The 14,720-nt window shown below is 35.1% G+C and overlaps 1 protein-coding gene across 1 annotated transcript in view; it reads left to right on the top strand.

The window, feature by feature from the left end:
- Nucleotides 1-14,720, top strand: part of SH2D4B (SH2 domain containing 4B) — a 212,050-nt gene that overhangs the window by 75,231 nt on the left and 122,099 nt on the right. Inside the window, exon 5 of the mRNA XM_051981966.1 lies at nucleotides 8,460-8,607. Coding sequence (XP_051837926.1) covers nucleotides 8,460-8,607 — 148 coding nt within the window. The remainder of the gene's footprint in view (nucleotides 1-8,459; nucleotides 8,608-14,720) is intronic.

Below are 14,720 nucleotides of genomic sequence, written 5' to 3'. Positions count from 1 at the left end.
GCTACTAATCTGGAGACCCCACTTTGTACAGCTAAGCACATGAACTACCTTCTCCTAATTTGGACTTTTCTCATCAGTTTGTGGGATGTAGGAGTCCAGGTTCCTAGTGGAAATCTGACAAGGATTCACCTCCAGTCCATTGATATTTTCTATTGGCAGTAGGGAGATAGATGCATGTCCTGTGTGCATCATATATGGTGTGAAATTACTGATGAGTTAGAATGAAACAGACTAGAATAGCTGAGCAGCCAGGAGAGCTACCCTGGTCCTAGAACATCTTCTACTCATGTGAAAAAGGTATCCAATTCTTCATCTTCTCAGGATTTTCCTGGAGATGGAAAAGGTCAATTAAATTGAATATTCGTGTTGGCTTAGATATTTATATTTTAAAAATAATTATTAGTAGGAATAAGAAAAGTGACATTATTAGTGAATGCTACAACTAATACTATACTTGATAATCATTTTAATAGGTATAATAATAATTCTTCTTTGATAGCCTTTTTCCTACTTGGGTAAAATAGTTATAATTGTAATAATATTGATTGGCTAAGTTAAGGAAGTGAGAATCTACTATTTTGACAATATTACATATGCTTCCTTTCTATGCTTGTCCCATTACAAGGGCATATTCTATTTCAAATATTTGGCCAGTTGAATTTCTATTGCTATTATGAGTTCATTTTGGATTCTTATCAATTTCTCAAAATAAAATGAATAAATGAAGAAACATTTCTTAAGCGTTTATTTTGTGCCAGGCATTATATAGGTGATGGAGAGACAAATGCAAAAGCAAGTAAGAGTTGATACAGGCAATTACTAATTGTGAGACTGGGCAAATTACTTAACCTCTCTTAACCTCATTTTCCTCATCTGGAAAATGAGTATAATAATGGCAGCTATTTTATAGGGTTGTTGAGAGGATCAAAAGAGCTAATATATGTAAAACACATTGCAAACATTAAAGCACAATATAGAGGTTATGGTGATGATGATGATGATGGTGATAGTAATGATGGGAAGATAGCATATATATGGGAATGATAACCAGGAAAGATGATTTTGCTCTCGGGAGTCACAGGAATTGCTAGTAGAGTAATAAAGCAGATTGTCATGCGCTTTTCATCAGCAATGGTATATTGGATTGGGTTGGACAAGCTAATTGGAGTATCATTCCCAGACTAAGGACTGGAAAGTGGAAGGGTAGTTATAGAGTTGGGGGGAGGAGAATATGTGCCTGGGAGCAAGGGTAGATGGCAAGAAGCCCAGGTGGGGCCTATGTTTTTTGGTGGATGATTAGGTGAGATATGAAGATGATCTAGAGCCATTAGACAGATGAGTTCATAAGCTCAGCCCAAAGCAAAATAATAATCTTTTAGCTTTTAAACTTTTTTTTTCAACCTTTATCTTTTAAACGTACTCTAGCAGATTCATCCTTCTAGGGTGAGGGATGTAGGATTGAGGATTTTTCGTCTGAAAAATTCAGGCAACTCTTCTACCAATAAGAGAATTTTCAAAATAAACAAGCATTTTCTCCATTCAATCTTTGTTGTTCAGTTATATCTTGCCCTTTGTGACCCTATTTGGTGTTTTCTTGGCAGAGATGCTGGAGTGGTTTGCCATTATCATTTTTCAGCTCATTTTTACAGATGAGCAAACTGAGGCAAACGGGTAAGTAACTTGCGTAGGGTCACACAGAGAGTGAGATTCTTAGGTCAAACAGGAAGATGAATCTTTTTGACTTTAGGGCTGGCATTCTATTCCTTGTACCATTTAGCTGCCCTACAACAACCAATCTCTCTAATAAATGACAATTACTTTAAGAAATGATTTTCATCTTTGAATATGTGAAAAGGCAAAGTTTTCCAATCTTTCTTCTGATCTTCCATTACAACTTAGTGATAAACTCATGTTGCATCCTACTCATGGTCCTCCCCTCTCCCACTATATTAATTCTGCCTCACAGAAGGGCTTTTCTTCAGGTTCTTGGAATAGAACTGTCTCTTTTACATCAACATGTATTAAGAAACTAAAAAGGTAAAAAAAGAAAGTTATAGGTAGAGAAAAGACCATTTTAAAGTGCAATGGCAGTGGAAAGATGTGGGAGATAGTGTGTGACATTTCTCATATGAGGCCCAGGAAAATTTTTGTTCAATTTTAAAACTGCCTACTCTGTGAAGAATATTATATGTGTTGAATGTCGTGAGAAATTGAATATTTTGCCATGTTTGCCAAAAGAATCTTCCTAAATGACAAGTCTTTTCCCTCTTTCTACATGTCACTTTCTTGCTTAAGAATTTTCAGTGGCTCTGTATCATCTTTAGGGTAAAACACTTACTCTTTAGCATGGCATTCAAAGCCCATTGTGGTTTGGATCCAATCTAACTTTTCAGCTCTGTTTCAGCTCACCATCTAACTCATTCACAGCCCCTTAGGGAATGCAGAGAATGCAATGTGTGAGAATGCAGTTCCCCCAAAGAATTGACACAAGTATGTATTCTCATACGTGTTTTTACTTAAAATAATATGAAGGTAATAACAAACAAGTGAACAACCAACAAGAACTGCTAGATCTTTCTCTTCTAAATATACTGTATGCAGGAAAATCAGCTTGGGAAAAGTTCCCTTCCTTAAGGGGTAATCAGATTACCCTTTGAAGATCCCAAGAACACAGCAAGACATCATTATCATTTATAGACTGGGGTTAATGGTAAATATCAGTGGAATCACCATATCTGAATCATGGATCAGAATCATGAGCTCAAGAATGAGCAAGGACAGTGTCAGGCCTATGATAAAATGGATTTTGTTGGACATTCTGACTCAGTACTTCCTTTTTTGCAAATCTAGGCAAATTCCTTGGTTTAGAGGTAAAAAAACAACATGAGAGACTGTGTACTGGATAAATATCCACAACTGGTTCAGAAAGCACGACTGAAACTGTATCTAATTCTAACTAAAAAAGTTCTGAAGAACATGGGACTAGTGCTATCTTGCTCTTGAGAACCTGCTGAAATCTTTTTGAATAAAAAAAATCTGCTTTCTAAAAGTTAACATAGAAGACATCCATTAAAATACCTCTTTGATGTCTGATTGAGGTGTGGAGGCCACTCTGGGATCTTCAAAGTAGGGCCAGAAAAAGCACAAGATGTACATTGTGGGGGGTAGTAACCTTTTTTTTATGTCACAGACCCCTTAGACATAAAGGTAAAGTCTATGGACCCCCACCCTCAGTGGAATAATGTTTTTAAATGTATCAAATACAATATGTAGGATTAAAAGGAAAATTCATATTACAATAGCTATGTATATACACACATACACACAAATATACATGTGATTGCATATATGTGTATACATAGCTATATGTAATATATACACACACATACACACAAATATACATATGATTGCATATATGTGTCTACATAGCTATTGTAATATGAATTTTCCTTTTATATATATATATATATATATATATATATATACACACACACACACACATACACACAAATATAATTCCCAAACGTCAGGTTTATGGTCCACATATTATGCTGTAGAATGTCTGGCCAAATTAAAATGTTTCTAGTTTGAACCTGTCTCCACTGTTTTTGTATCACTTGAGAATAATTTCAGAGAGGTTCAACACCCCTTTGGCTATATATAAAGTGATGAATTTTTAAGCTACTGCAACTCATAGTGATGGTCTAACAAGTTATGGAAAACCTCATCAGTGAAGAAATACCAGCCTGATTAATTCAATTCAATATGTTTTAAAGTATGTATACAATGATTTTTATACACACACATATTTGTGTCTAATGGTAGTCATCTCTAAAGGGAGGAGGAAGAATAAATAAGAAATGTACATGATAAATTTATTATATAGCAAGTTGTACATGATAGATTTGCAGTTTCATGTGCAATCATCTTTTTATTTTGCTATGTTATAGACATGATTTTTATTCCATAAATTAAAAATTAAAAATAATTTGAAAATACCCACTATTTGTCAGGTACTGTACACATTAGTTTAAAGTAAAATAGCATAGTCTTTGTCCTTAGAAGGTTAAATTTCCTGGCAAATAAATTCTGGCTCCATTCCATCTTTCTAGGTTTCATTTTGATACCCTCTGAATGCATGTTATATACTATGCAGAATGATTCAGTCATTGTTCCTTGTACATCACATTCCATTTCTGATCTGAGTGCTTTTGTATTGCTTGTCTCCCATATTTGGAATACACATATACCTCTTAGACTCCTCACCTCCCTTCAGAGCTCAGTTTAAGGGAACCACTTTCATGACTCCTTAGGTACTAGGACCCATGAAATGATTTTGTATTTATCTTCCATGTTTTTCTAGCGCTTCACACTATTCCTGGCACATGATAGGCATTTAATGAGAGATTATTGGTTGGCTTAATACAAAGCCTTGAGAAAGAATACAAAATGTTTTACTGCATACAGGAAAAATAGCTAAAGTCATTCTAGATTAATTTCTTTCACCCACTGTACTTGATGTTGGGCCAAATTTTGAATGAGGACCTTTTTTAAGTGATGGGTCATCACCAGTGACCCATCACTGGGGTAGTAAGTGGGATTGGCTTGATCTTTTTTCAACCTTGAACAAAAATATTGGGAGGACTTTATCATCATCAATCAACACTTGCTGAAAGTAATCTTTGCACCTTATATACTTTTAAAAAACCTTTCAGAAAATCGTCTTAAAACCATTTGGCTACTATCAACAAAACAAGCCAATTATTAAAAGGTAAAGAACTATGGAGGAAATAATGGATTCCTAAGGGGATCCATTAGGTATTTGGAAATGAGAGAGCTCTCAAGGAGGCTTAATAGAAAAGTGGGGCATGTCCAGTTGAAAATCTTGACTACATCACTTGGAGAATAATAAGCCAATCTCCCCCTCCATCTTTGCCTCAGAAATTCCCCTTCCTTTCCCTTTTCCTCTGTGCCAAGGTATTCATTCTAAGAAGCAGCACCAAATTGCAGAAAGATTAATTTAAAACAAAGCTAAGAACTCTAAATATCAACCAAAGGCTGTGGAATTTGTTTTGTGATCTGAATTGAAAATCTTTTATATATACACATTTATGTGTGTGTATAAAGTATGTATATATATGTATATATGTATGTGTGTATATATATATATATTTTTTTTTTCAACTGGAAATGGTCAATTTCCAGAGAAAAGTGGGCTGGGAGCACATATTGCCTACACATGCCAACACAATGCTTTCATATTTATTCTTTCAAAGATTCCTATGATGATTCCTTTTGGATTCTGGAATTTTTGTAAAAAAATGACAGGTGAATCAGATGAAATTGTCAAAGATGGAGGAGAGCCTGAAAACTGTCTCCATGCTAGTGGACAATATTTGATGGACTACCAAGGCACTTTCATGACTTCCTTCTTTTCCTAAATTCACATTCCTGTATAGGTTAGACTAGTCTATCCAGAATTGCTCATATATAAGTCATACGTCCATCTGAAACTTGAAGAAATTGATACTTGAACTTTTTATTTTTCAGTTAATTAATTTTACAATTAATTCAGTATATTTATTAAGTGGTTTTTATTTCTCATTAATGTAGAAGGCACTTTAGTAGGCATGAGAAAATATAAAACAGTTCCTGCTTTCAAAAGGCTTGTGTTCTTTTTAGAGCAATTAGACACACAAACATAAACCCCTACCCAATGTTGAATAAGAATGCATACCTGAAATATGAGACCATAGTATAGTAGATATCACAAAAGAAGTGCCTAATGAGTTGTATAAATGAACGTGTTCAAGGGAAGGAGTGAGAAAGCATGGCTAGTGTTTTTCAATCAAAATCAGAGAGACTTGGATTCAAGTCCTCCCTTCTGTTAATTATACTCTTGTTATCATGGGTAAATTACGTTTGCTCTTTAGACTCCTTTCCTCATCTGTAAAATGGACATTGTACCTGCCTTACAGTTTTATTGTGAAGTTCACCTCAACCACAACTTTTAAAATCACTCATGTTTCCCCTTAATGTAATGTAAACTCTTTGATTTTTTAAAAAAAAATTTCAATGGTATTTTATTTTTTCCAATTACACATAAAAATAGTTTTCACTATTCATTTTTGTAAGATTTTTGACTTTGAAAGTTTTTCTCCCTCACTCTCTTATCTCCTCTCTCCAAGACAGCAAACATTCTGATATAGGTTATACATGTACAATCATTTAAAACATATTAACATATTAGTTGTAAAAGAAAAATCAGAACAAAAGGGAAAAACCCTTAGAAAGAAAAAACAAGCAAACAAAAAAAGGTGAAAATAGTATCCTTCGATCCACATTAAGTTTCCATAGTTCTCTCTCAGGATGGAGATGGCATTTTCTATTATGGAGAAAAGCCAAGTCCATCATAGTTGATCATCATATAATTTTGCTGTTTCTGTGTACAATATTCTCCTGGTTCTACTCACTTCATTTAGTATCAATTCATGTAAATTTTTCCAGGCTTTTCTGAAATCAGCCTGCACATTATTTCTTATAGAATGATAATATTCCATTACTTTCATATCTTGTAACTTATTCAGCCATTCCTCAATGATGGGCATGTACTCATTTTCCAGTTCCTTGCCACCACAAAAAGAGCTGCTACAAACATTTTTGTACATGTATCCTTTCCCCTTTTTTATGGCTTCTTTGGGATACAGATCCAGTTAAGCTCTTTGATTATAGGAAGAATTTTTTTTAGTTGTTGTATTCCTTATTCCTACCACAGTGCTCTGCATATAGTAATCATTTAATAAATGATTGTTGAATTTAACTGAGTGACAGTGAGGGCAAGGGTGATCAGAGAACATTTTATGGAGGAATTGAGACTTAAGTAGGTCCCTGTGTGATTTTTTAAAATGTATCTAAATAGCTATTTTTAAGTGGAAAGAGACTGATATCAGATGTAATGAATGTTAAAGCTACTAGGAATATTAGGTCTAATTGGGAGGTTCCTCAGAGACTATTAAGCTTTTCTCTTTTCTGATGAACATTCTAAAGATTAGGTCATACAAGTAACAAGGCTGGGATTTGAATCCAAAATCTTTGATTCCATCTTTAGTAATCTTTTTACTGTACCATATTAAAGACCTGGGGCCTCAAGAAACAAATGACTTGTTCAAGATCACAGGTCATAAGTAGCAGAATCGAGATTAGAATCCAATTCTTCTGACTTCAAGTCTTTGGGTTTTTCTAACAGGCTCTGCTTGCTTCAGAAATTCATTAATTTATATCAAACTGCGCTTGCTTCAGAAGCTATATTCTTTCCTACATATTTCTCTCTTAAGTGCAAAATTTATTTCACCACATAGATACATAAAAAAAAATTAGCAAGAGTATCTCTATATCAATAGTGACTTGTACCATTTATCTACTTCTAATAATTCATCATGGATTCATTACCAGAGCATTACTGGGAATAGCCTAATGAGGGATTAATGTAGATACAATACTGCTTTAACTGAAATACTAATGTAACTTTCCTATTGATGAGACATTATTTTCAAATGCTACTTGAAAGGTTTTTAATCTTTATTCAGAAGTTGCCTGTGTCTGAAGAACAGAGATTAGGATCCAGTCCAGAGCCTTCAGTAAGAGTTTGCCTCTATTATGAGTGTGTCATCAATCAACAAAGACCTTGTTATATTTCCTATTGGATTGGAAAGGCTTATATTTGGAGGTGTTTTCAAAGCAAGAGAGCATCCCCCATAGGTTTTTTCCCCAGGACTTCTGTGCTTGTAATCTCGTTTTGGGTGATTAAAAAAAGTTAGTGAGTAAAAACCCCATTTTTTGCATACTATTTAATGTAATTTAAAATGGATTGTTGAAGGCAGGAATATCCACATACAATCTAAAGTAGTGAAGTCACTCTAGGGGAAAAGGTGGTACAGAATTAGATAGAAATATGGTAGACACATTACCCTCCAAAGAGTACTACTACAAGTACTACTTGACTTCTCTAGATTGCTTAGATCCTTTTTAGTTGTTTAGAAAATGTATCTTTGAATTGGAAGATAGTCTATATTCTAAAAAATGTTACCAACTAAATCAAATCTTGTTAGGGCCACTGAAAAGGAAATAAATCTGTTGTTTTGCTTCTGTTAGCATTTTGTACTGGAACAACTTAGTACTGGGGAGATGTTCACGGATACAAATCATATTCTTTCCACAAGGCTTCCCAGCCGAATAGTTCGTCAGGCTGAATTTGTTCCTGGGAACATTGCTGATTTGTGGTTAGCGGGAGCACAGACGTGGCTGGAAGTGGGTTTGCCTGGACAGTTATGCAGGTGTTTTGACAAAATGCCTTGGCCCTCAGAGCTCATGTTATAGACCTCCCTCCCCTTTCCCACAGATCCCCATTTTCTTTTCTTTAGTAAAGTATATGACATCTTTCTCAATATATCCCATTTTAGAGAAAAGAAGAGGAGGAGAGGAAAAGGGGAGAAATGCAGATTCGCCTTCAGGAAGAGCTGAGAGCCAAAGAGTTATACTGGACCTTGAAGCAAGCCCAGCAGCAGAGCCAGGCCAGTGAAAAGGAGGAGCGGGAGTGGGAAGAGCAGTGTGAGTAGACTTAATGTTTGCAGTTTGGCTGTGAAAACAGCAAAGGGATTTGGGCTGACAACTCTTTAGTTCTATCGAATGACTTCATCAGTGTCTCCATTTTTAAGATTCCTTTACTGTTAGTATGGTTCTGAGTCTCCATTAACAGAAACAAAACCATTGCCATCTCTAATATGGCATCGGGCTTTGCAAACAGCATATAAACTACTGATAAATTCACCCACATAAAAGGGATCTAGAGAAGAATTCCTTTTTCCCTATCGTGGCAGCATCCTTGGGGTCTGCTCTGGCCCTTGAAAATGGAAGCATCCATATGATAATAGCCCAGGAAGTCATTTGGAACCTGACTACAGAGTGACCTTAGACTGAAATTATAAGGGGCTATGTGATTTTATTCTAAAATAGAAAACACAACTCTAGCTTTTATAAAAGTACCAAACTAGGTTAAACAGATAACCAAGTAACCAGTGACTATACTGATCCTCTGCTTGGTTTTTAAAGCTCTTCATTACCAAACTTCTTCCTAATTTTTCAGTCAGCTTGTACATTAATCCAATTCCTGTGCTCTAAGATCCATTGAGTTTGACCTCCTTGGTCTTTTTCACATAAAACATACCATCTCCCAGCTCTATGTATTTTCATTCTCAGTCTCCCATGCTTGGAGTTTACTCTTATGCTATTGTCTCTGCCTCGTAGATTTTCCTGATTTCCTTCAAATCTCTCCTAAAATCTTATTTTCTGGAAGAAACCTTTCCTATTTTTCTTACTGCAAGTGCCTTCTCTCTGAGATAATGTCCAATTTATCCTTATATATCATGTTTATAGATAGTTGTTTGTATGCCATCTCTTTCCTTTCCCTCAATTCCCTGTTGCCATTAGACTTTGAATTATTAAAAGGCAGGGCTGTTTTTGGCTTTTTTGTATCTTTTGTCATAAAGCCTGGCACATAGTAGGTTCTTAATAAATATTTGTTAATTTGACTTGATCAATCACAAAGTAGTCAGATAGCACTAAATAGAGGGGTTGGCAGAATTGCTTTGGTGTCAGGACTTTTTAGACTTATACAAAGATTTTAACTAAGTCCATGTCCCTTCTGTTTTTCCCTCTAGAGAAAAGGGCTTGGTATAATCATCTAGAATTATATATCTGCTCTCTAAGTCACAGTGACAAGCTAGCAAGGCAGCAATCATGAAACAACCTGAATTCTTTGGAAGAAATAAATATAAAATAAGATTCCCCACCCCACCCCCAATTTTTTTTTTTTTGTCACCAGGATGGGTTACCAAATTCAGAGGTTGGATTCTCTTTCAGGAGGACAAATTATGCCTAAAAAGTCAAAAGACTGGAAGAGAAAAGTTAATATGGTTTTTGCTCATCTCTTAGTTTTATCTAAGAGAGAAAATTGTGAGGGTACTAAGGAAAAATCTTTAATGTTAGCTTCTGAAAGAACAATTTTGGCCATTCTTATTGCTAATAATAGCATACATATCTATGATGCTTTTAGGCTTAGAAAGCACTTTTCTCACAAAAACCTTGTGAAGTGATAGGTCAAGTATTAGCCCATTTTAAAGATGAGGGAAATGAGGCGTAGATTTCTGAAGGTCATGATAATTCATCAATTTTAGAGCAATGACATTTTTTGATGTGACTCCAGGCATAGGTGGGAAAAGGAAAAATACCTACTACTTAACATTTATATGGTCTTTTAAAGTTTACAAAGTCCCCTTCACAGTAGCATTGGGAAATAGACACTATTATTATGCCCATTTTTATATGAGAATGTTGAGGTTCAGAGAAACCAAATGAGCCTTGAATTACATTCAGATCATCCTTGCAGGCAGTTAATATGTCTATAAGAGAGTATGTCTTGTCTTTCAAAAATTGTTTCTATTTGTTTGTGCCCCTAAGGAACCTGCTGAGAATAAGATTGACAAAATTTGTCTATTAAAAGTATTTGAAATCAAGAAATCATTTTATAGGAAAGTGTCTTCAAAGGTCACTTAATCCATACCTTTGTTTTTCTTTAGGGCTAAACTCATTCTCTATAGATGATACCTCTCTTCTTCCTAAGGTATTTCCCAAAAGGTGATTTCCTGGCTTTCTATAGTAAATGATAGTATAATAATTCTCCTCTCCTAAGAATTTTTAAGTATTCCTATTCTGTCATTAATATTGAATACCTAATTAACATAAAATATTATTATATTATCCATAGCAATCAGTCAATAAAATTAGTAGTATTAACTCCCATTTATCTAGAATCTAAAACAGTTGAAAACTTAAACAGATATTTCTTTTGCTAGTTCTAGGTAATAGTAATTGATGAACATTATATTGATGATTCTCAGGCATAACAAAGTCTTGACAGTCAAAGTCCTGAATAATTAAGGATAATTTCAATTCTATTTAATGTCATTTTAAAGATGGCTGTATTTTATTGTATAGTTAATCTATGACTTACAAATAGATACTCTCCATTCAATCCATTCAATGAGTCATATTGAGAAGGATGTCATATACTTTGATAGAGGAAAAGAGGGTCTGTGGGAAGAGGAGGGGGATAAAGCCTACATTATATGGGCTCTAAGGACCCAGGCATTTTGTCAGAATACCTATATGACTGAAAATCCACTCACATTCACCACTGAGTGCTAGAGTTTTTGTTCTTTTGAGCAGAACTTTTGAAGAAAATTCAGTTGATTCAGAATTAGAAGGAGAGAAGAAATTCTAAAAGTAAGAAATATTTAAGGAGTCTGATTCTAGAAGCTGATTCCCATGCCAGCTTGGCTGGCTTTTGGAAAGAATCTTGGACTTCATTTCAGTTAATGAGCACTATCTTTTAAAAATGTAAATAATTTGAGGGGAAAATTAATATAATCAGATTTTTCTCCTAATATCTAGGTATAATCAGCCACACTAAAGGGAATGGTGGCTGATCTGGGAAATGAAGGTCTCAGAATGTAATTGATATTGGAACGTGGAGAAAAGAGAGGGGTAGGTAAAACTTGTCTGTATGGTGCAGAAGAAAGAAGGGGGATTTTGCAGTAAGAGGGACCAAGAACTGACTTTGAAGTTTACTCCTTAGATGATCTTAGACAAATCGTTTTAACATTTTGGGCTTCAGCATACTCAAAATTGTTCTCCAAGTCCCCCAGAGTTCTCAAACTTCGATCTGTGATTATCAGTTCAGAAGACCCAGAACTCATTTTACTGCTATAAAATATACACACGGATTAGTGCTATTAAATACAATCACTTGTTTATATTCCCTAATTAACTCTGATCCTGGTATCTCTCTGCCTCATCCCACACTACTAGACTATTGTAGAAGACTTCTGGTTGGTCTCCCCAGATTATATCTTGTTACAGCATCTTCCACCAAGCTGTCTAATTGATCTTCCTAAACTGTGGATGTGATTATTTCATTCCCTTATACATTAAACTTCAGAGATTCCCTGTTACTTGTAGGAACAAATGTAATATCGTCTCTTGGCATTCAAAGCCTTCGTAACCTGGTTCCTACCTAGGTTTCCAGTTTGCTTTGATGGAAGACTCCACATACTCTGCCATCCAGGGGCAATGATAGCCTTTCTGCTCCTCAAACCTGATACTCCCAATTCTGTCTATTTTCACTGGCTGTGCCCATGTCCATCCGCCTCCCTCACCTCTGCCTTCTGGCTTCCATTATCTGATAAACTCCTTTTCCATGTTAATGTTAGTGCCTTCTCTGAGGTTAATCTCTAGTCTATCCTGTTCAAGATTTTTAACTTTTTCTGCTCATATCCGCCTAAGAAATTTTTATGTGACCCCAGGTATACAGGTTTATAAAATATGTATACAAATCAAATATTTACTGATAATAATCATAATTTTGTGACCCCACATTCACTTATATGACCCCTATGGGATCAGAATCCATAGTTTAAGAAGCTTTGCTGCAATTTTTTATGTATAGTTTGCATGTTATTTCCCCATCAGACTGAGAGCTCCTAAAGACAGGATATTATTCTTTCCCTGCTTTTTTCTTTCCCTACGTGCTTAGTATGGAACCTGGATATAATAAATGCTTAATAAATGCTTTAAGGACAACAAGGTGGTGCATATAATAGATAGAGTGCCGAGTCTGTAATCAGGAAGACCAGAGTTCAAATCTGGTCTCAGAGATTTACTAGCTGTGCAAGCCTGGGCAAGTCACTTAACCTTATTTGCTTTCCTCATATGTAAAATGAGATAGAGAAGGAAGTGACAAGTCATTCTAACATCTCTACTAGAAAACCCAAAATGGGATCACAAAGAGTTGGACATGACTTGAAATGACTGCACAACAAAAACAATAGATGTACATTGGTCTATTGACTTAACATCGTAGTTAAAGCAAGTTTTTATAATTTTTTTTTGGTGAAACAATCATCATTTATAGAGTACAGCCTATTGGTAAATTGGGACAAATTAATGATTTAATTTTTTGAAAATTCATGATTATGAGTGGTATATAGAATGTAAACTCTCTGTTCATAACAATATACAATTAAGCTGGGAGCTCCTTGCTCCAACTGTAATGAAGTTGTGAATTAAATATGAAAAATGGAACTTTTTTTCTCATAGGAGAATTTTGTTTCAACTCTGATTTTATTAGGATGAGTAGACCCTCTAGTGGTGCAGATGACAACCTCTTTACAAATCAGGAGATGGTTTCAGGAACTATTGTAGTAAGAGATTTTTTTTTCTCTTTCAGTTGGAGGCTCTCTATTTGTTGATGGAATTCAATACATTTCATCAGAATTAGCTATGCTAGTCATTGGATGATGGCTATACAATGTGTTGGTGAGCCATACTCTAAACCTTTCTAGTTAGATGGTACCTGGGGGAATGTGTGCTGCACTGGGCTTTTCAGAACCAAGTGGTCTTTTACCTATCATGGATACTTAGGGAAGGAAGGTTTTACTGGAAAAGCAGCAAAATAGAAGTTAGATACATGTGCTCCATCTTCCTCTCTACTGAAGAGACTTTTGACAATATAATGAATTTTTACCAACCAATTCCAGTCATTATCTCAGACTACACTACAAAATATTCCTTGCACCATTAATATGAGAAGGGAAAGCATAAAGCATAAAACCTAGAACTAGACATCAGGAGATCTGGGTTTGAATTCTGGCTCTGACGCTTACTAGCTGTGTGACTGTGAGAAAATTGCAATCACTTTGGGTCTTAGTTTCTTTTTTCTATATAATGAGATTATTGTTGTAATACTTATTGTAAAGAGGGAATATGGCATATTGGATAGAGATTTGATTTTTGAAGTAGTGAGACCCAGGTTCAAGTCACACATCTGACTCTTATTGGCAAGTTTTTTAACCTGTCATTGGCTTAGGACACTCTCTATAACAATAAGTTACAGAACAAGAGGAAAATAAAAAGAAAATTACTACTTATTCCAAAAAATGATGTTAAATAATCCTATGTTGCATAGGCAATCCTTTTGCATCTTCCTAATTGACTTGTTATCCTACTCACCACAATAATTTTCCCAGACTTTTTCATTTCTTCTCAAACTATCAGTGGTTTTCCTTTCCCTTTCCATCTCAGCTGAGAAGCTTGCTCTATATTTCACTGAAAAAAAAAGACCATAGGCCCAGAACCCCTTATTCCTCCTCCTTATCTCATGTCACTCAGATGCCTTTTGCAACTATCTCTTCCATCACTTCATCTCACATAAAATAGTGGACCCACTTCTTACCAAGTTAAATCCATTCCTGAATTTTTTTCTCTTTGCCTTCTGACCTTTTTCACATAAAAATTTACCTTCTATAAGAAGGCTTTCCAAACTCCTTTTGATGCTAATGCCTTCCTTCTCTTGATTATTTTCAATTTATCTTGTAAATATCATCCATTTGTGTATAACTATTTACATGTCACTATTTAGACCAGGATCTCATCCATCCATAATTTGCTTTTCTTTGCATCCCTAGTTCTTAACACACTGCTGGCACATAGTAAATGCCATTAACAAATATTTATTGACTATTATTGATAATATCAGAGGGTCTGTCCAATTAATAACACTTGCCTTTCCTTTTGCAAAGTTGTCTGCAGGGAAGGTGTTTTTTAAA

This window comes from Antechinus flavipes, chromosome 2 (genome assembly GCF_016432865.1).
Source record: "Antechinus flavipes isolate AdamAnt ecotype Samford, QLD, Australia chromosome 2, AdamAnt_v2, whole genome shotgun sequence".
In the NCBI taxonomy this organism is placed as follows: domain Eukaryota; kingdom Metazoa; phylum Chordata; class Mammalia; order Dasyuromorphia; family Dasyuridae; genus Antechinus; species Antechinus flavipes.
Note: the sequence above shows the minus strand (reverse complement) of the source record. Positions and strands in the feature narration are given on the sequence as shown.